General features: G+C 43.4%; 1 protein-coding gene across 1 annotated transcript in view; it reads right to left on the bottom strand.

The window, feature by feature from the left end:
- Positions 1 to 2,348: 2,348 nt before the first annotated feature.
- pemt (phosphatidylethanolamine N-methyltransferase) overlaps positions 2,349 to 21,893 on the bottom strand; it is a 106,999-nt gene continuing 87,454 nt past the window's right edge. The window contains exons 6-7 of the mRNA XM_048246849.1: positions 13,330 to 13,404; positions 2,349 to 2,924 (exon numbers count right to left, since the gene is read on the bottom strand). Coding sequence (XP_048102806.1) covers positions 2,870 to 2,924; positions 13,330 to 13,404 — 130 coding nt within the window. The 3' untranslated portion in view covers positions 2,349 to 2,869. The remainder of the gene's footprint in view (positions 2,925 to 13,329; positions 13,405 to 21,893) is intronic.

Here is a 21,893-nt window from a genome sequence, read left to right as displayed (position 1 = left end):
TATCAATGTGTTTTTGTGTTTTGAAAGCCTGATTAAATGGTTCATCTGTGAGGCATTTTAAGTCTTTGATTCAAAGACATTTTTGTCCAGCAAATACCTCCTTACGGTTCTCTATAGCTTCTCAATAACTGTGTACACGCTCAAACAAAACTCTGATGTCCAAGAATACACACGCAGGCCTAGTACCCTAGTGCTAAATGGGGAAAAACATAGTGGATGAGCAGGATCAACATTTCCACAAACAAACAAACAAAAAAAACACACTCTGTTCAGGTAATTTAAGAGATACATGGATACACATGTTGTATCTCTAGAAAAACAAGTTGTTTGGTTGAAGAAGTCTTTGTAAGGAAATCTGGACTAATATAACTAACTATACCAATGTGATCCACCTGAGCTTCGGAACACTCGAACACTAAATTTGTCCCTGGGCTCTTTTCTTTATCTCTGGCCTGGTGTAGTTCAGCTGGATTAGTTTGTTGTGGTTTAGGGTTTCAGGGTCACACTATGACGGAGGTAAGGAAGCCTATGGACTGATTAGACCAGGGTCGTCATTGAAGCCTACTGCGTAAGACATTCTGATTTAAAACACACTAGGCTACTGGTTGTGACCACATATGGTGGATCTTGACTCAGTCAGCAATCTGAGCTCAGCTGAAGTGCTGAACCTAAACCACTTCACAGATAATCACCTTGACATTTTTAGTCATCAAAAGCCCAGACCCAAATTCATATGCAGGGTTGATGCTACTACTACCACTATATCTGAATTCACAAACCACACATTCATTCTGTTAACTAATCATCTACAAACACACTTATCATCTGTTGTGCAGATATGATGATCATCAACATCTCAACCACATTCAAACTCAAAACTTAAGTTACAGTACAGCAGTGATTCATATCATACTCACAGCTATAGTTAGTTCAATTAGTCAACATATCCACTCATCTTACACTCACTATTCTGAGAACCAACATCGACATCCCACTCACAATGAAGCCCATCAACCACTCTCACTTTAATTCAAACTCTAAGCTAAGTCAGCCTTTCCTTTTCATACAGTGAGCTACAGCTAAACCGGCCACTCATTTCCATGCTGTGAACCAACCACTCATTTTCATACTGTTGGCTAAAGCTAAGTCAACCGTTCTTTTTCAGATGGTGATCTGAAGCTAAGTCAACCACTCATTTTCATACAATGAGCTAAAGCTAGGTCAACCACTCATTTTCATACGGTGAGCTAAAGCTAGGTCAACCACTCATTTTCACACGGTGAGCTAAAGTAACCCATAGCAGCTACATCAGGCACAGATCTGGGCCTAATCTGGACTGTAAACAGGCTAAATCGCTAGCTGGGCTAGCAGCTCAGAAAAGATATGATGGTATTTGGAGTATATGGGTGATTTCATCATTCCTATGAACAGTGATCATTTGCTAAAATACAGTGAAGTTGTAACAATACATGCAAACTTGCTGGTATACAGTGTAATACTGTGTAAACAACTGCAACACAGTAATGATACAGTCAATGCATATCTTACTACAGTCAAAAAACTTCAATGCACATCCCAATGCAATAGATAGAATCTTTGCATATGTCAACACATGCTGTGGGTATCATTCCTAAATACATATCATATTTTTATATAGTATTATTTAAAATATGTATAAATATGAAACTACTGTATGTTCATTCAAAAGAGGAAACTCCCTCCTCTAAGGTCTTTTAAGGATTGAGCAAAGAACACCACATTTTTACAGTACAGCATATGATCTTTTTATATTCTTATGGAAAAGAATTTTCCACAAAGACAGGCGCAATATCCTCCAGATGGTATCGCTTGGCTTGGAGAGTCCGCCCACAGAGACTTAACGGATCATCTGTTAAGATTCAAGTTCAATATGTAAAAATGGTTATTGAACAAAATACTGAACATCAGCTTAACCAAATCCAACCCCTAACCCTTTAACCTTAACCATAAATTGTAGTCAACAGATAGATAGATAGATCTAAGTATCTGTAGATAATCTGTGTGCGGACTATCCAAGTATCATGTGACCCACGTTATCAGAATGTTAAACTGGATTAAGCGAGGGTCTGGATGTTTAACTAGGTGACTAGGTAAAGACAGAAAGTTTAAGGAAGTCCTGTTTGGTGAAATCTTTGTGCTTGCGTGCAGCCGTACCAGGAATCCAAAGTTTTTAGAGATGCTTAAGGAAGACTATTCATATGCTACAGGAAATACTTAACACACAGAGACAAACAAAAACACACACACACACACACACGCACACACAGTCATTCACTCATACATAACACTGACTCATTGACTCACTCATCCTTAATTAAGAACTGCTTTGTTGACCATTGATGATTTAGTACATTTTGACTGTGAGGTGCCTCTACAAAAGAATGTTCGTCTGTAGATACACCGGAACCTTGGGGTAGTTGTTTGATTGCTTCTCAAAGGTGAGAGAAAGTGGACTGTGGTATCAAAATTACCATCAAAGGTTAAACAGACTGTGACACACTCGGATTTGATCACGGAATGATTCAGAAGGGCAGGGGATGGCTTTGGGTCCTTCTTGGTGTTCCATCCGGGGTTCCGGAACAGAAGGTGCAGGCAGGGAACTCCGGATGTGAGATGGTGGACAGCTGGATGAACTTGCGCACTTTCTCTCTCTCTCTCTCTCTCGCTCGCTCGCTCGCACGCACACACACAAACACACACACACACACACACGTCCATGACAGCAGCTAATTAGGCAGGTGTGGCCCCTATGTGGCTTTGTCCTGGCAAATCTGTTTGGGTCTGAGCCAAACAGATGATTGGTCAGTCCCAGAGTCACTGTCATCACGCTTCATTTGTGTTTGCAGCACAGTGCTCTCTGCCGATAGATTTCCTCTGTAAAAGGTCTGCAAACACAGAAGAATAAACACACAAACACACATCATAAAAATCATCCTCCACTGCACCGTACCAGTCTGTGCCAAGCACTGTATGTGTGTGTGTGTGTGTATGTGAGTATAAGTGTGTGTGTTTGTGTGTGTACACGGGACATTGGTGCACACATGACTGCACTATTTCATTCCATCATCTCTTGCCAATAACTGATAAAGGAATCAGAAATATATTCATTATACTGAGGAACCGGGCAGAGAAACAGAGGAATGAGGAAAGCGAGAGAGAGAGAGAGGGAAAGAGAATGAGAGAAAGGGAAAAAGAAAGAGAGGGAATAAAGAATGAGAGAGAGGGAATAAAGAATGGGAGAGAGAGGGAATAAAGAATGAGAGAGAGAGGGAATAAAGAATGGGAGGTGGAGTTATAGGAGAGGACAGAGAAAGATGGAGAGTCCTTGTTTATCCTTGACCATATCATCCACTTACGGATCGGATTGTTTATACTGTTTATCACTGTTCATCACAGCTCACATTGCTCTATCCACCAGCATAATACTGTATTTAAACCAAACCAGATGCCCACACGCCCGTGTGATATCAGAATCCCGTGCCCACACTACTACTTCAGGTGACACCATGGTGGCACTGTGATGGCAGCGTGACTCATGCCAGGTCAGGAAAGCTACATCCATACCCACTCTTATGCCCAATGCGCTCACTCTAGTCATGTAATTAAGGGGAGAATTTCAGCTTCAGGGGTCAGATACAAAGAGAGAGAGAGAGAGACAGAAAGAGAGAAAGAGAGTGATAGAGAGAGAGAGGAGATGAAGACAATGCTAATGTGATTGCGAGTGAGAGAGAGAGAAACAGAGAGAGCATAAATAGGTAGAATCACCAAAACGGCCAATCAGGTAATGGATAATGTATTGTTCACCTGCCAGTGTCAGAAAATAAATCTGGAAAGAGTGATCAGCACTACAATAGCCCATATCACCCCACTGAGGATGCTGCCACTTACCAGAAGAGAAACCTTCTACAGTACGTCTTTTATAAATGATTTTATTTCCGATTTTTGGCTTCTTCATGCAAATATAACTCAAAAGTTCCAGGTGTTGCATAGCAACATATTTACTTTCTGACTCAGGCCCTGTCAACAACAAGCTGAGTAAATATAAATACACATAATTATTATTATGAATCAGAAGCACAAAGCCTGATGCCAAATGGCAGTAGTCATTCATTTCTTGCACTCTATCAGAAATATCAAAGCTCAACTTTCTTCAGTATTCTGATGAGTTATTATAAGGAGAAATAATATCACTGTAGTAACAGATGGTGTGTAAACTAACAGTCAGAGAAACACGGACGAATTTGTGTCAAACCAATGTTGATATATTTACAAGACCTGCACATTTAACAAAAAGCTTCTTTAAAATGAAAAATAAAACAATTTGTGATTTTATATAGAATTTAAAATGTAAATTTCCAACATCCAATTTAAACCAACTTTACCATAGTTATGCCCACATCCACTTCATGTACACAGTCAAAAAGCAAGCCAAGATAACAAACATTGCATCGCGATTTAACTGTGGGTTATGGCCAGACTGTCACGATAGCCTTTATTAGACATGCTTTTGGCTACCACTCGGATGAGGACGATAACTCAGGAGAAAGAAAAGACGGTCTAAAAAGGGCAACTTTTAAATCTACAGGAGCGCATCTTTGGCCAAGTGGGGCTGGCGTGGAAACACGTTGCACTATCAAGGGGAAAAAAATACGACTTGGCCTTTTTAGCATTATTATTCCTCACTATGGACCCTATATTATTGGCCTTTTTAGCATTATTATTCCTCACTATGGACCCTATATTATTGGCCTTTTTAGCATTATTATTCCTCACTATGGACCCTATATTATTGGCCTTTTTAGCATTATTATTCCTCACTATGGACCCTATATTATTGGCCTTTTTAGCATTATTATTCCTCACTATGGACCCTATATTATTGGCCTTTTTAGCATTATTATTCCTCACTATGGACCCTATATTATTGGCCTTTAGCATTATTATTCCTCACTATGGACCCTATATTATTGGCCTTTTTAGCATTATTATTCCTCACTATGGACCCTATATTATTGTCCTTTTTAGCATTATTATTCCTCACTATGGACCCTATATTATGCCCCATACCCCAGCAGTGGCCTGTCCCTGCGTAAGGGTCACGTTTGAGCACTCGAGTGGACCCTATATTATGCACCATACCCCAGCAGTGGCCTGTCCCTGCGTAAGGGTCACGTTTGAGCACTCGAGTGGACCCTATATTATGCACCATACCCCAGCAGTGGCCTGTCCCTGCGTAAGGGTCACGTTTGAGCACTCGAGTGGACCCTATATTATGCACCATACCCCAGCAGTGGCCCATACCCCAGCAGTGGCCTGTCCCTGCGTAAGGGTCACGTTTGAGCATTCTAGTCCACGTGGGGTCCAGACCTAATTACCAGGACAATGTCAACATGTCATGTCTGAAAGCGGCTTGTGTGTGTGTGTGTGTGGAGGGGGCATAACATATGTGGAGAATAATATTAGCAGAGAGGTAAAAACTCAATAGTGTCAAAGTATGCTTTGCATGTGTGTGTGTGTGTGTGTGTGTGTGTGACAGGCAAAGAAAGACAGAAAGAGATCACATTTCTTTACCACATGAGGAGCATTATAAGAAAAAGCATAGGGCTTGCTAGTGGCGCTGAAGAGTGTGTGTGTGTGTGTGTGTGCTGATATATGGGGACAGTGATAGGTGGCAGAAAGATAAGAACCTTGTAAATTGTGTGTGAGCGTGTGTGTGCTTGTGTTGTGTTATTCGAGTAACAAGTGCAAGTTTAAGTGTTTTATTACAGGAGATGAATTGTTAATGTCGTGTGAATACGGCACAGACAAGGCCAGTGGAACATAGGTGCCTACTCCCACCTAACCAGATGCGGACAGAGTACACAGCTTCATTACTTGAGTAAAAGTACAGATACCCTTTGCTAAATTTTACTCAAGTACAAGTAAAAGTACAACAGTCAGTCTACTTAAGTAAAAGTACTGAAGTTCTTGTTTTTAAAAGTACTTGAGTATCAAGAGTGCAAAGTAGCATTTTGTAAATATTGCATTACTGCCACAGTGCTTACATTTACAGAAACGTCCTAAATGGAGTTATGATGGGCAGTATTTCTAATACATGTATTTAAAATACGTATTTCAAATAGAAAATACTTGAAACACTTGAAGCGAAAATGATCATTAACTTAACTTGAAATAGTCTGGCGAGGTGGGGCCACAGGTTGGCACATTCCCGGGATGGACCTGCTGCATCTTCATCCATTGTTTTAGTCCATGGTTTAGAGTCTCTTATCTAAATCTGACCATGGAGTTGACTTTGGCGGAAAGCTGAAGGTGATTGCTGATAGGCTGTCCCAATCAGTGGCGCCTGCACAATCCAATCACGTTTGAGAGGGAAACAACAAATTGAGGGTTTCCGAGATTTTTCTTTTTTCCTTTTTTTTAGAAGAAGTAACTGGTACTCACGGTTATGGATATAAATGTAGTGGAGTAAAGAGTACAATATTTACCTCTCAAATGTACTTGAGTAAAGGCATGAGTACTCCCCAAAAATGATACTCGAGTGAAGTACAGATCCCTCAAAATTGTACTCAAGTAAATGTACTCCGTTACTGTCCGGCTCTGCACCTAACGAGTTGTATCTGGGCATCCTCCTATCTATCTCTCTTTCTATCTATAACTTTCATTTGATTACATCAATATATTATTTCAGCGATATCAGTTATGTAACTAAATATAACTGGATTATATTATTTCAGCGATATCAGTTATGTATATAACTGGATTATATTATTTCAGCGATATCAGTTATGTAACTAAATATAACTGGATTATATTATTTCAGCGATATCAGTTATGTAGCTAAATATAACTGGATTATATTATTTCTGCGATATCAGTTATGTATATAACTGGATTATATTATTTCAGCGATATCAGTTATTTATATAACTGGATTATATTATTTCAGTGATATCAGTTATGTATATAACTGGATTATATTATTTCAGCGATATCAATTATGTATATAACTGGATTGAGTTGAATGGACTCTGTGGATTTGGTCAGCTGATATGAGACCCAGACCCCACTGCTGCTCACCAGACAACACAGACAGGAAGAAAAGATCCTGTTGGTTTTTAAGTCCAATTCAATGAAATATTGAGAGCTATTCCATAGAGACATACAGTTAGGAACAAACTTATTTATACCCCTTGCAAATATTGATTTAAAGTTGGTTTTCTCTTGACCAATATGTTTGTTCTGACTGAAAATTACACTGCCACATGCCAAACGGTTGTAAGACGATGTGGTAGAAACATGGAATCAGAAAAAGAAGCGTTTTCATCTTTTTTTAACATTTTAATGAAAAATGGCATGTTCAAAATTATTCAGACCCTTTTTAAATAATCAATGGAAACATCTTTATTTGCCATCACAAATAAGATGACGGTGAGAGTGAGGTGTGTGTGTGTGTGTGCGTGTGAGAGAGAGAGAGAGTGTGAGAGAGAGAGAGAGAGAGAGAGAGAGAGAGAGAAGTGTGTTTGTGAGGAGCATTGGCAAAGTGTGTTTATGGCTATTGATGTGTGTTTGTAAAGCATGAAGACTGTTTGTAAAGTGTGATGTGTGTTTGTGAACAGTGTTTGCAAAGCATGAAGACTGTTTGTAAAGTGTAATGTGTGTTTGTGAGGAGTGTTTGCAAAGCATGTTTGTAAAGTGTGAAGACTGTAAAGAATGATGTGTGTTTGTGAGGAGTGTTTGCAAAGCATGAACAGTGTTTGTAAAGTGTGATGCGTGTTTGTGAGGAGTGTTTGCAAAGTGTGAAGACTGTTTGTAAAGTGTGATGTGTGTTTGTGAACAGTGTTTGTAAAGTATGATGCGTGTTTGTCTGGAATCCAAATCGCGACTGACTTCTTTTACTGTAATACGCACACACACACACACACACACACACACACACACACACACACGCACACACACGCAAACACACACCACATACAGAGTGGGAGGACACATCTCTCTGTTCTCTGTTATCAGAGGGTTGGACTGAGCAGCTGCTAGACACACACATACTCACACACACACACACTCCACACAAATAAATCTACACACCAACACAGACACACACAAACAAATCATCACAGACATCACACGAACACACAACCTTGTTGCGGTCTTTGTCCGCCTTCAGAGTCATCTGTCCTTGTAAACCCCCATACATACACACAACAACAACAGTGTGTGACCCAAATATGAGCATTCATTGCAAAACAGTCCAGCTCAATAAAAGTGTCCCAGTAGCTTGACCTTACTGTACCATCCAGCATGATGAGTTTGTTCTCATCTATAAACATGGCCAGATGTCGCACACACTCCGTTTTCTGCTGAAGTCGGGGGTGGAGAGGGCCTGCATCAGCATAAGGATGAGATCACAACTAGAGCTGAGTGGACCCAACGCCACCCCGCCAGAGAACCGGAGAGAACCTAATGACTTCTCACTCTCCCCGCCAGAGAACCGGAGAGAACCTAATGACTTCTCACTCTCCCCGCCAGAGAACCGGAGAGAACCTAATGACTTCTCACTCTCCCCGCCAGAGAACCGGAGAGAACCTAATGACTTCTCACTCTCCCCACCAGAGAACCGGAGAGAACCTAATGACTTCTCGCTTTCTCTCACTCTCCCCGCCAGAGAACCGGAGAGAACCTAATGACTTCTCGCTTTCTCTCACTCTCCCCGCCAGAGAACCGGAGAGAACCTAATGACTTCTCGCTTTCTCACTCTCCCCAACTGCAGGACCGCATTGTCAACTGAAACAATATCTGTCTACAAACGTCAACTGTCATGAATCTGTGTGAATGTTAAACAGCCTCTTGAAGGCAATTATGGCATACAATTGTTGCTTAACCCAGGAGTATACTGTGATCATTTGTGTTCAATTGTGTTATATTGTGCTAAAACTGGTTTAAAATGGGACTTTAATTACACCTTGTGCCCATTATGTCTGGTGTGAGTGGAACACACTCTTATGTGAGTGATGCTCTAGTGATGATGGTGATGATCACTCAGGGTGAAAATAACCAGCTCATCATTTTAAAAAGTCGATTTTTAGGCTATTTGCGTTCATCTAGACAGGATAGCGAGGAAGGACAGGAAGTGAGTGGGAGAGAGATAGATGGTTGTGGGATTGGGAAATGACCGCAGCTTGGACTCGAATCTGGGTCCCCGTGGGCACTTGGACCCGAACATGGAATGGACACTGTAGCGGTCACTTGCGCCACAGCAGCCCCACCCAGCCCATCTTGACCAGACTGGGTCAGTGCTAGACCACTGCTCATCTTGACCAGACTGGGCCAGTGCTAGACCACTGCTCATCTTGACCAGACTGGGCCAGTGCTAGACCACTGCTCATCTTGACCAACCTGGGCCAGTGCTAGACCACTGCTCATCTTGACCAGACTGGGCCAGTGCTAGACCACTGCTCATCTTGACCAACCTGGGCCAGTGCTAGACCAACCTGGGCCAGTGCTAGACCACTGCTCATCTTGACCAGACTGGGCCAGTGCTAGACCACTGCTCATCTTGACCAGACTGGGCCAGTGCTAGACCACTGCTCATGGAACTTCATGCACAGTTATGTGCATATGTGTTGTCACCCTTTTGGAAAACAAATGACTATGTAGAGTGTAGAAGGACGACAAAGAGTGACCCTATGAGAGAGAAGTGGGTCATCCTGAGACTACTGTCTCCTGTGGAGAAAGACACACGCACACACACACACACACACACACAGCTCAAAGGACACCCTCTCTTTGACATACATTTCTATCAGACAACATGATCACATGTACTGTTTTAGATGGGGTATTGTTTTTAGACGTCCTTTCACCAGGCCGGTCCGCAGATTGGACAATGTGACGTGCCTAATGCTAATGGACTCAGCTGATGCTAGTCACATTCATGCTGTCGCTGATGTCTTGTATAACCTACATATATCCTTCTCTCAAACATTTAGCCATTTTGCCTGAAGAAAAGATCCTGTTGGTTTTTAAGTCCAATTCAATGAAATATTGAGAGCTATTCCATAGAGACGTACAGTTAGGAACAAACTTATTTATACCCCTTGCAAATATTGATTTAAAGTTGTTTTTCTCTTGACCAATATGTTTGTTCTGACTGAAAATTACACTGCCACATGCCAAACGGTTGTAAGACGATGTGGTAGAAACATGGAATCAGAAAAAGAAGCGTTTTCATCTTTTTTTAACATTTTAATGAAAAATGGCATGTTTTATTCATTATTCAGACCCTTTTTAAATAATCAATGGAAACATCTTTATTTGCATTCACAAATAAGATGACAGTGAGAGTGAGGTGTGTGTGTGTGTGTGTGTGTGTGTGTGTGTGTGTGTGTGTGTGTGTGTGTGTGTGTGTGTGTGTGTGAGAGAGAGAGAGAGAGAGAGAGAGAGAGAGAAGTGTGTTTGGGAGGAGCATTGGCAAAGTGTGTTTGTGGCTATTGATGTGTGTTTGTAAAGCATGAAGACTGTTTGTAAAGTGTGATGTGTGTTTGTGAGGAGTGTTTGCAAAGCATGTTTGTAAAGCATGAAGACTGTTTGTAAAGTGTAATGTGTGTTTGTGAGGAGTGTTTGCAAAGCATGTTTGGAAAGTGTGAAGACTGTAAAGTGTGATGTGTGTTTGTGAGGAGTGTTTGCAAAGCGTGAACAGTGTTTGTAAAGTGTGATGCGTGTTTGTGAGGAGTGTTTGCAAAGTGTGAACAGTGTTTGTAAAGTGTGATGCGTGTTTGTGAGGAGTGTTTGCAAAGTGTGAAGACTGTTTGTAAAGTGTGATGTGTGTTTGTGAACAGTGTTTGTAAAGTATGATGCGTGTTTGTCTGGAATCCAAATCGCGACTGACTTCTTTTACTGTAATACGCACACACAGCAGCCCCACCCAGCCCATCTTGACCAACCTGGGACAGTGCTAGACCACTGCTCATCTTGACCAGACTGGGCCAGTGCTAGACCACTGCTCATGGAACTTCATGCACAGTTATGTGCATATGTGTTGTCACCCTTCTGGAAAACAAATGACTATGTAGATTTCTCAAGCGACATAGAGTGCAAGGCTACTTGCTACTTGAGATCTCTGAGTGCTTTAACATCCACCTCACAACGCCTCGACCACGTCTACCCTTAACAAAGCACCAGGGCTAGAGGTCCTGCTGGGTACACAGAGCTAGCCTGGCTAATACAAGACTGCTCTGCAAATCCTTGGTTCGCTTCCGTTTTCCAAAAGGCATTACCAGTGGTGAAATTAAACTTGACTTGGTATATTAGATTGCTTTCTCACTGCAAACGAACCGCTCTGGCGTTCGATTAGAAACGAGCCGAGACCATCTCCTCCAGGCGCTCTCGGCTCGTTTGTTTGGTTCGGATCGGGCATCCGTAGCCTACTGATTCGGATCGGGCATCTATAGCCTACTGGTTCGGATCAGGCATCCGTAGCCTACTGGTTAGGATCGGGCATCCGTAGCCTACTGGTTCGGATCGGGCATCCGTAGCCTACTGGTTAGGGAATCGGACCTGTGACCGAAGGGTGGCCGGTTCATTTCCTGACCAGTAGGAAAAATGTGGGTGTGGGTGTGGGTGTGGGTGGGGGTGTGGGGGTGTGGGGGAGTGTGGGTGTGGGTGGGGGTGTGGGTGTGGGTGGGAGTGATTGAACAGCGCTCTCCTATACCCACATCCATGGATGAGGTGCCCTTGAGCAAGGTACCAAACCCCCAACTGCTCCCTGGGTGCTAAGATAAAGGCTGCCCACTGCTCCGGGTGTGTACTGTATGTGTGCTCCTACTGTGCTCACTGAGGGTGTGTGTTTGGATGGGTGTGTACTGTATGTGTGCTCCTACTGTGCTCACTGAGGGTGTGTGTTTGGATGGGTGTACACTGTATGAGGGTGTGTGTTTGGATGGGTGTACACTGTATGAGGGTGTGTGTTTGGATGGGTGTACACTGTATGTGGGTGTGTGTTTGGATGGGTGTACACTGTATGAGGGTGTGTGTTTGGATGGGTGTACACTGTATGTGGGTGTGTGTTTGGATGGGTGTACACTGTATGAGGGTGTGTGTTTGGATGGGTGTGTACTGTATGAGGGTGTGTGTTTGGATGGGTGTGTACTGTATGAGGGTGTGTGTTTGGATGGGTGTACACTGTATGAGGGTGTGTGTTTGGATGGGTGTGTACTGTATGTGGGTGTGTGTACTGTATGAGGGTGTGTGTTTGGATGGGTGTGTACTGTATGAGGGTGTGTGTTTGGATGGGTGTGTACTGTATGAGGGTGTGTGTTTGGATGGGTGTGTACTGTATGAGGGTGTGTGTTTGGATGGGTGTACACTGTATGAGGGTGTGTGTTTGGATGGGTGTGTACTGTATGTGGGTGTGTGTACTGTATGAGGGTGTGTGTTTGGATGGGTGTGTACTGTATGAGGGTGTGTGTTTGGATGGGTGTGTACTGTATGAGGGTGTGTGTTTGGATGGGTGTGTACTGTATGAGGGTGTGTGTGTGGATGGGTGTGTACTGTATGAGGGTGTGTGTACTGTATGAGGGTGTGTGTGTGGATGGGTGTGTACTGTATGAGGGTGTGTGTACTGTATGTGGGTGTGTGTACTGTATGTGGGTGTGTGTACTGTATGTGGGTGTGTGTACTGTATGAGGGTGTGTGTACTGTATGTGGGTGTGTGTACTGTATGTGGGTGTGTGTACTGTATGAGGGTGTGTTGTACTGTATGTGGGTGTGTGTACTGTATGAGGGTGTGTTGTACTGTATGTGGGTGTGTGTACTGTATGAGGGTGTGTTGTATATTACCTCCAGATGGGTATAATGCAGAACACAAATTCCTTGTGTATGCAAGTATACTTGGCCTATTAAACCTGATTTACATTTACAAAACAGAGTGCGATTGCTGCTTTCACATATACCCAATCGAACCGATTTTTGGGGGTAACGCTCCACGTTCCGAATCAACGAGCCAGGTGTGAAAGTACCCGTAAACTCGCCCAATTCTGTCCAAGAGTACACACAGCCACCACATGTTCCTTGTAAACAAAGTGTTCACACGCACAAACAAAGTGTTCACACGCTTACTCGTTTCAAAGAATATACTCCTTTCTGTTGTTTAAAACTTACGCCATCAGCAGAGCAGCATTGGCAGAGCTCCTTGCACGGGAATAGAAGTATTGGGGGGAAAGGATGAGAGATGAAGGTAGAGAGAGAAAAGAAAGAGAAACAAGAGAGGAGAGGGAGCGAAAGACACCTTACCCTTCATATGTGATGGCAACCTTGTAAGTCACAGCAACCACTACAGTCAGTACAACACCAACTGGACTGGCATTCCTGAGAGAGAGAGAGAGAGAGAGAGAGGGATTAATAGGTGGACATCAGTTTCTTTGTCTGCCTCCATTGTCAAGATTACAGACACAGAGGTATGTGTGTGAGTGTGCGTGTGTGTGTGGTGGAGTCAATAGGTTGAGATGGGTCAGTTTGTCGGTCTCTCTCTAGCTAGTCTACAGCAACACACCTGGATTCAGGTGAAAATAGGGCGGGGCAATGTTTGATTTGGAACAAGGCTTTTCTCACTAGCCAATCACGGAGAGGGGGCAGACGATGGCGTTTAGCTTGCCTTTGTAGCCATCTCTGGCTAGACTTTGCTTAGGGAAATGAGACATAACTTCTGCAGAGGTTTAAAGCAAATGTTACGAACTTCAATTTCTTCAAAAATCGACTCTAAACATACTTCAACTATGTTTGTATCGATTCGGCAGCCATTTCGCACTGGTTTCAGTAGGAACTTTTCCCCAAGAACATAACGGAAGAGAGATCAGTGGGCGTCTCTGAAAGTAGCTGTTTCCGGTTGTGAATGTTTTGGCCCAGAAGTTCGTTCAGCATGATGCGAGCTTCTGGGTAGCCAGAATACTCTCTAGTAATCATAGTATGGCATGCATCCAAGTGTAAGAGTTACCATTTAACCATACTCAAAGCATTCACACACACACACACACACACACATAAAACAGAGAGGGATGATCACACAAACACCCACACACTCACACAAAGGCACATAGCTACAAACACACACACACACCACACACACATACACCACACACACACACACACACACACACACACACACACACACATGCATACAGATGCGCCCATGCAACTGTCCAGATGCAAACACACACACACCACACACACATACAAACACACACACACACACACACACATGCATACAGATGTGCCCATGCAACTGTCCAGATGCAAACACACACACACCATGCTCATTTGGACTCATATGATGCAAACACACAAACACCATTCTCATTTGGACTCATATGATTCTTAAGAGCACATAAGTAATCTCTCCCTAAAATGTGCATGGCACAAGACTACCAATCAACCACATCATTCCCACTGCCCATTACATTAGCTCTACTGTTGCACTGCATGCGTCCAATCCTGTTGTGGAGCTGACCTAATTCTGCTTCTGTCACTATAGTTACAGACTTACAAGACACACTTCTGTAAGGACAATGATGAGTGGAGACGCCAATTCATTCGCTCGGATGGGGGGCCTGATAACGGGGTCTGATAACGACTCACACATCTCTTCAGTCATCAAAGCTCTATTGAGACTCTATTGAAAGCTTAAGGCAATTTTTCACATAGATGGAAAAAAATGAGGTAAAACCGACTCCTTCTTTTAAGTCCTTTAAGCGGAAACAGTGCACAGTGGCACTTACAGGAGGAGGATATTTACTGGACTGTATAACAATCATTACTGATGCTCTTGTCATGCACACACACACACACGCACACACATGCACACACACACATGCGTGCACACACACACCTGCATACGCCTGCGCCGCACACACACCGCGCACAGCACACACACCGCATACGCATTGCGCGCACACAAAACACACACACACACACGTCATCTCACACAGAAGTAGGTCAGTCGGCCATGCCACTGCTAGACGATACATTTACCCAGCAGTCCGTAGGATGCTGTGTGTGTGTGTGTGTGTTTGTGAGGTGGGGTCTGCCTGTCAATGTCGTTGGGCACGTTTTGCGGTCCTCCTTTGCGGTCCTCCAACGACACCTTCATCCAAAGGAGGACCGCAAAGGCGTTACCCCACGACCCACCTCCCAATCATCAGGACATACCTGCTCCATCTGTGGAAGGTGTGCGGCTCAAAATCGGCCTCCATAGCCCGTGAGGTGGCATCAATCTGTGAGGTTGACCAATCAACCCCCACCCCCAACCCCTGGAACAAAGCGTCATCATCGGACACAAACGTATGCTTCTGTATCTGTGTGGACAGCACACAACCAATCAACGTGGAAAGCATCATTTGTGGTCATCTATAATATCCCTGCTGAAAAAAACAGCCTGACCAGCTTAAAGTGATTTGCTGGTTGACCAGCTTGTTAACCAGTTTATTTGACCACCCTATGATGTTTGACCAGCTAGACCATAATGTCCGCAACACTGCTTTTGACTCCCATATATTTAATGCACAACAGGCAATGTTTCCACCCTGCGGGGTCCTCTTCAGGCTGCACCTGCCAGAAACATACCTTCAGCTGGTTTACCCTGCTTACCATGGTAATTCAGCTGGTTTACCCTGCTTACCATGGTAATTCAGCTTGTTTTGCTTGTTGTACCACCTCAAGCTGGTCATTGTAGCTGGTGTTGCTGGTCTTACATTGCTGGTTTAACTGGCCATGCCAGCTTCTGTTGGTCATTCTAGAAAACCAGCATGACCATCTTACACCAACTATGTCAAGTTTGGCAGGCTGGTCACCAACATGACCATCTTACACCAGCTATATCCCACAAGACAGGCTGGTCACACAAGCATGAACATCTTACACCAGCTATATCCCACAAGACAGGCTGGTCACACCAGCATGACCATCTTACACCAGCTATATTCCACAAGACAGGCTGGTCACACCAGAAAAGACCAGCTAAAACTAGCTACAAGTACAAGCTGGCTTCTAGCTGGGTTTTTTCCCCAGCAGGGGTTGAACAGCATTTTTTAAACAATGAAGCAGTCCAGTGAGTATATTTTCAGCTAAATTAGCTAGCCTATAGCGTCGGCCATTGAAATGAATGGCGACAATGCTTCCTCACTCTCCAGTTCTGTTCTGCAGTGCCTACTGTAGGTCTGGTCCACACAGACACATGTCTATGTGATGAGTGATTGAGAGAGGTCAGTGAGGCTTTGCAAGGCTTTGGGCCAGTTAGCCAGAGTGTTTCAGTGACCCAGGGAGAGACAGCATGTGTTATGCTGAGCGCACAGTTCTGGTCCAATTGACCCACACATATACAGACACGCACACATATGCACACATACAGCACTCATGTTTGCATATAAGTGCACACATACACACACACATACACACACACACACACACACACACACACACACACAGTCTGGGTGGGCAGTGACTCAGTGTCTTTAGCATCTCCAGCAGCCAAGCCTTTCTCACATTGCCCTGCCCCTCTGGACAAGCAGCATGGGAGAACACGCTTCATCATGGCAATTAACTTGTCTGAATTTCAATTTGAATTGGTCCAAGACAGACTGGTCCACAGCTTTGAGTGTGTGTGTGTGTGTGTGTGTGTGTGTGTGTGTGTGTGTGTGTGTGTGTGTGAACATGGGTAGCAGCAACGAACAACGTAGCCTATTTAAAACAACAAACGAAGCGGATTCTTGCTGTCCATGAAAACAGCATAGAGACTAGCTAGATCTTTAAATTGACACTAGTTAAAAATGTTTGAGTTAGGCTAATGAACATGTTGCATTCTATACGGCCTGATTCTTTAAGCTACATAGCCTGTCTGCAGTTTTCCTCAACATGACTAATTAGGAAGCGATAATAGGATATTTGACCGGCATATCATCAAAATGTCCGGAAAACGAAACCATTTTTATCAAGCGGAAACTCTGATGTATACTATAAGTATATTGTATTACTATAAGTAAAGTGCCTGTTCCCACCAATAATTTTTTGTTTTGCGTCGATGGTAGCTATTTTCTATAGAAATCCTATTAAGTTCAGTGTTCACAGCCCTCGGTGGAAAAAAACCCTCGGCACTGACCATTTTTTCCACAGCGCTCAAAGCATTAAAAGTTCAAATCCATTCAACTTTTAGAACAGTGCTGGCTCGTTAATGTCACTTCTCGACGACCAATCAAAACGTTGTAACCTAGCAACAATAAACACTTGACAGAAGCGCTCTGAAAATGAGGTTGAGGGCGCATTTGGTGGACACAGGGCCTTGGTGTAGTATAAGTACACAGGGCCTTGGTGTAGTATAAGTACACATATAAGTATAGTATAAGTAGAAGTCAAAGATGGATATGGTGGTAGAAGAGGTAGAAGAAGGGAAGTGCATTATAAGTGCATGGGAAGTGCATGTGGAGAACAGTGTGTTTTTGAGCTAAACTGGGCTATCTGGGCCACACTGACCTCAGGCTGATTATCAGGTGAGTGAGCGCCGGCCTTGAGATGGATGCATGGCTTACGAAACCTCTCCTACTCTTAATACGACCTAATGGAGAGTTAGTCACTGATAATGGAGAGAGGGAGGGAGGGGGAGAATGGGAACAATGATTTAAAAAGTTCTTTCCAAGAGATTCAGCATGATGATAACCGCCACTGAAACTATTGAGTATTCTGGCATATAGGAAGTTTAAAAAGTTCTTTCCAAGGGCTTAGATTCAGCATGATAATAACCGCCACTGACACTATTGAGTATTCGGGCACATAGGAAAAAGGGGTCCAGTTACGCAGCTGTTATTGATGAAGTGAACTAAGGACATGTTTTTCGTTCTGTTCTTGGCAATTAAGGAAACAGTGTATCCATCTAGACACAGTCCATATTCTGATTTCAGTTATTTATAAGCTGTTATTCTACAATAAAAATAAATGGCCAATACGTGCAAGATATGTGGCAGTTCATTCTGGAATTTCATACATTCTTCCCTGACTTCCCTGCTCCTAATACAAACATTATTTTTTGAACCATAAAATGTTGCGTTGTGTCTGAATGTTACTTCTTCTGATGATATGTCTTTTATGTAAGGCAGAGATAGCCAGAACACTAGTATTTCATTGTATTCTTAATACATAACAATTCACTTGAAATCTAGATTTTAGATGCAGTTCCTCTGATGGCAGGAGAGGGCCATCTCTCTCTGGGAGCTGGGTGCAGATCGGGCACTTGAGACTGTAAGTGGTACCTGACGTCAGCACTGATGACCTTCGGCATGGTCAGTTCTGTTAAGAACACAAAAGCCCCTGAGTCAACCGAGACAGGACGCTACAGAATGCTACAAATCACTACAGAACACTACAGACCTCTCTGCTGTTCCGTACGAAAATTCCACTGACCCGAGCATTCACTCTATCAGCTGATACACATCACAGCCCTCATTCAGTCAGCTAAGGAACGTAACATCTCCTAGTCTTGCCTGGCAAGAGAGAGAGGAGCAGGAGAATGTTTTAGACATGTGCATACTGACAAAAGAAACTGCTGAGGGTCTCTACCAAGATCAAATGCTGTTTCTTTCATGCAATGTTAGCAAAAGTGAAACTAAATCTTCATTTATGCAATGAGATTGCTGAGCTGTGTACACTTGCATACATATATAACGCTTATTTATCTCCTTTTAATGACAAAGACCTAGTTGATGGATTTTGGTGTAACAGGGTGAATGTCAGAGCCCTGAGTGCTGCTCTCAGTCAGTGATGCGGTAACACAGTCCAGGATGAAGATGGACGACGCCACATGACCACATCATAACGAGCTTCATCAGAGGACAAGGATGAAGTACAGCTCCAGACATCAGACCCCCCCCCCCCTCTCTTGCTCTCTCTCATTCACCTGATTTTCGCCCTCATAATAATATCACACACTGACAGAGCAAGGAGGCCCTGCTAGACTTTGGAGGTCTGGTTAAATCCACCTCCATCGGTCACTGTCAAACTTTATTATTCTCTCACTTTCTCACACACACTCAGCACCCCATCTTACCCAGTATCTTTCACACACACCCCATCTCTCTCTCTCTCTTCAACTCCCCCCTCTTGCCTTCACTCTCTCTCTCTCTCTCTCTCTCCAACTCTCCCCACTTGCCTTCACTCTCTCTCTCTCTCTTCAACTCCCCCCTCTTGCCTTCACTCTCTCTCTCTCTCTCTCCAACTCTCCCCACTTGCCTTCACTCTCTCTCTCTCTCTCCAACTCCCCCCTCTTGCCTTCACACTCTCAGTCTCTCTCTCCTCCTCTTGCCTTCACCCTCTCAGTCTCTCTTTCTCTCATCATGAAATAACAAACCTCATCAGAGCAATGCTGAACTGCTGTTCTGGAGGTCTGTGTCTGCTCTCCGTATCCATCTGTCTATCACTCTCTCTCTCTCTCATATACAATCTCTCCATCTCTCCACCCATCTCTTTCTTCTCGTTTTCTCTCCCTCTTTCTCTACCCCCCTCTCCTTCCTTTGATGATGGCGTCCATCATTTCCACCTCACTCAATTACCTCTTTCCCATCTGGTCCACAAAATCACTGCTAAAGAGATCCAACTCCACCAGTGCTAGTAAGGAGATAGGAAGATACAACAACAAAGGGAGAGAGATGGAGAGAGAGAGAGAGGGAGAGAGAGGGAGGGAGAGAGAGAGGGAGAGAGAGGGAGGGAGAGAGAGAGAGAGGGAGAGAGAGGGAGAAAGAGAGGGAGAGAGAGAGAGATTGATTGTGGGTGGCAGGGTGTGGGTTTGATTGGCCAGTTTGTTGACCAGAGTAGGGTCATTTTGACCTCAATCTAAATCAAGTAGCAACAGTGGGCTCCGGTCAGGTAGACCCAGGCCACTACATCAGTTGTATGCCTGGAACAGTGGAAAACACCATACACTAACAAACACACACACACACACACACACACACACACACACACACACACACATATATATATATATATATATATATATATATATATATATATATACAAACATGCACACACACGCTTGGGCATGCATGCACACACATACACAGTCACACATTTCTATATAAATAGCGGCAATAACTCCATTGGCGCCCTATAGAGTTCACAGCCTGGATCTGCACTCAGGGCCATTCAGGGGCAGTGGCACAGAAACACAGTACTGCCATCTCTGCGGACGAGGCCTTGGGGCCATGCATGGTCAGGGTGAGACATGAGAAGAAACACACACACACACACACAAATACATGCAAATTTCTCCCTTGGGAGAAAATTAAAGGATTATCTTATCGTATACATCCAGCCAGTCTTATTAATAATATTTGGTGCAAGTAGCATCACTAAGGATGAGAGGTGGGGAGGTTGGTTTCCCTAAAAGTGTACACACATGCTTACTCTCTGCTTACCATGACCCTGAATAGCTAGTTTAATGTGAGACATAGTTTACAGGACAGCAAGTATCAAGATCCTCACACATCACACCATCTCATCTCTCCAGCATATCTCTACTTGTATATAAACACACATCACACCATCTTATCTCTCTAGCTAGCAGATCTCTACTATATAAACACACATCACACCATCTTATCTCTCTAGCAGATCTCTACTAGTATATAAACACACATCACACCATCTTATTTCTCTAGCTAGCAGATCTCTACTATATAAACACACATCACACCATCTTATCTCTCTAGCAGATCTCTACTAGTATAACACACATCACACCATCTTATCTCTCTAGCTAGCAGATCTCTACTAGTATATAAACACACATCACACCATCTTATCTCTCTAGCAGATCTCTACTAGTATAACACACATCACACCATCTTATCTCTAGCTAGCAGATCTCTACTAGTATATAAACACACATCACACCATCTCATCTCTCTAGTAGATCTCTACTAGTTTATAAACACATATCACACCATCTTATCTCTCTAGCAGATCTCTACTAGTATATAAACACACATCACACCATCTTCTCTCTAGCTAGCAGATCTCTACTAGTATATAAACTAGGGCTGTCAAACGATTCATTTTTTAATTGCGATTAACCGTTGAATTTCTATAGTTAATCCTGATTAATCGCATATTTTATCACATGATTAAAATTCTATTATTTTGCATTTCTGAACTTTAATTCCATATCGACTAAGCCGACACCAGCGCTGACATGAGTGCACTGCTATTTTATACAGTCTATGGTACACCGTCACTTGCACATGCATCAGCGCCGAAGTTTTCACTGGCAAACACTGGATGAACAATGGATTTTATTGGAGCGGCGCCGACCAAATAGAACTGAATCGTGATTTACACGGCGGCAAAGTGCGATGGTGTGCGGATTTGTATTGAGAAAAATGGAATCTAATGTAGGCCTAAATGTCGAAAGCAGATCGCACCACACTCATGCCGGCATTGGTGTGCACAGCACTTTAAAGCACCATTCAGCCGACCGGAACTTCAGAATTACTGGTCGGGGTTCGAACCGGCAACCCTCCGGTTACAAGTCCTAAGTGCTAACCAGTAGGCCACTGCTGCCCGTGGTGTTTATTATCTCCATGCCTATGCAATAAATGTGATAAATGCGTTAGCCTACTACCCTTTGGCCAGCTCACAAGCCCAAATAAGTGTGTGTGGCGTGCCCCTTGTTTTGTTTCCGGTCTAGCTAGATCTAGTGTGTTGTAGTTTTTCTAACGTTGTTGCAACAGCATGTGAAAAAAAGTACAAAGTTTGCTAGGCCAAAAATAACGTTAATCCCGCGATAAAAAAATTGTCACCGTTAAAATGGGTTTGGTTAA

Source organism: Alosa alosa, chromosome 6, assembly GCF_017589495.1.
Source record: "Alosa alosa isolate M-15738 ecotype Scorff River chromosome 6, AALO_Geno_1.1, whole genome shotgun sequence".
Taxonomy (NCBI): Eukaryota; Metazoa; Chordata; class Actinopteri; order Clupeiformes; family Clupeidae; genus Alosa; species Alosa alosa.
This window is presented reverse-complemented; position numbering and strand designations above follow the sequence as displayed.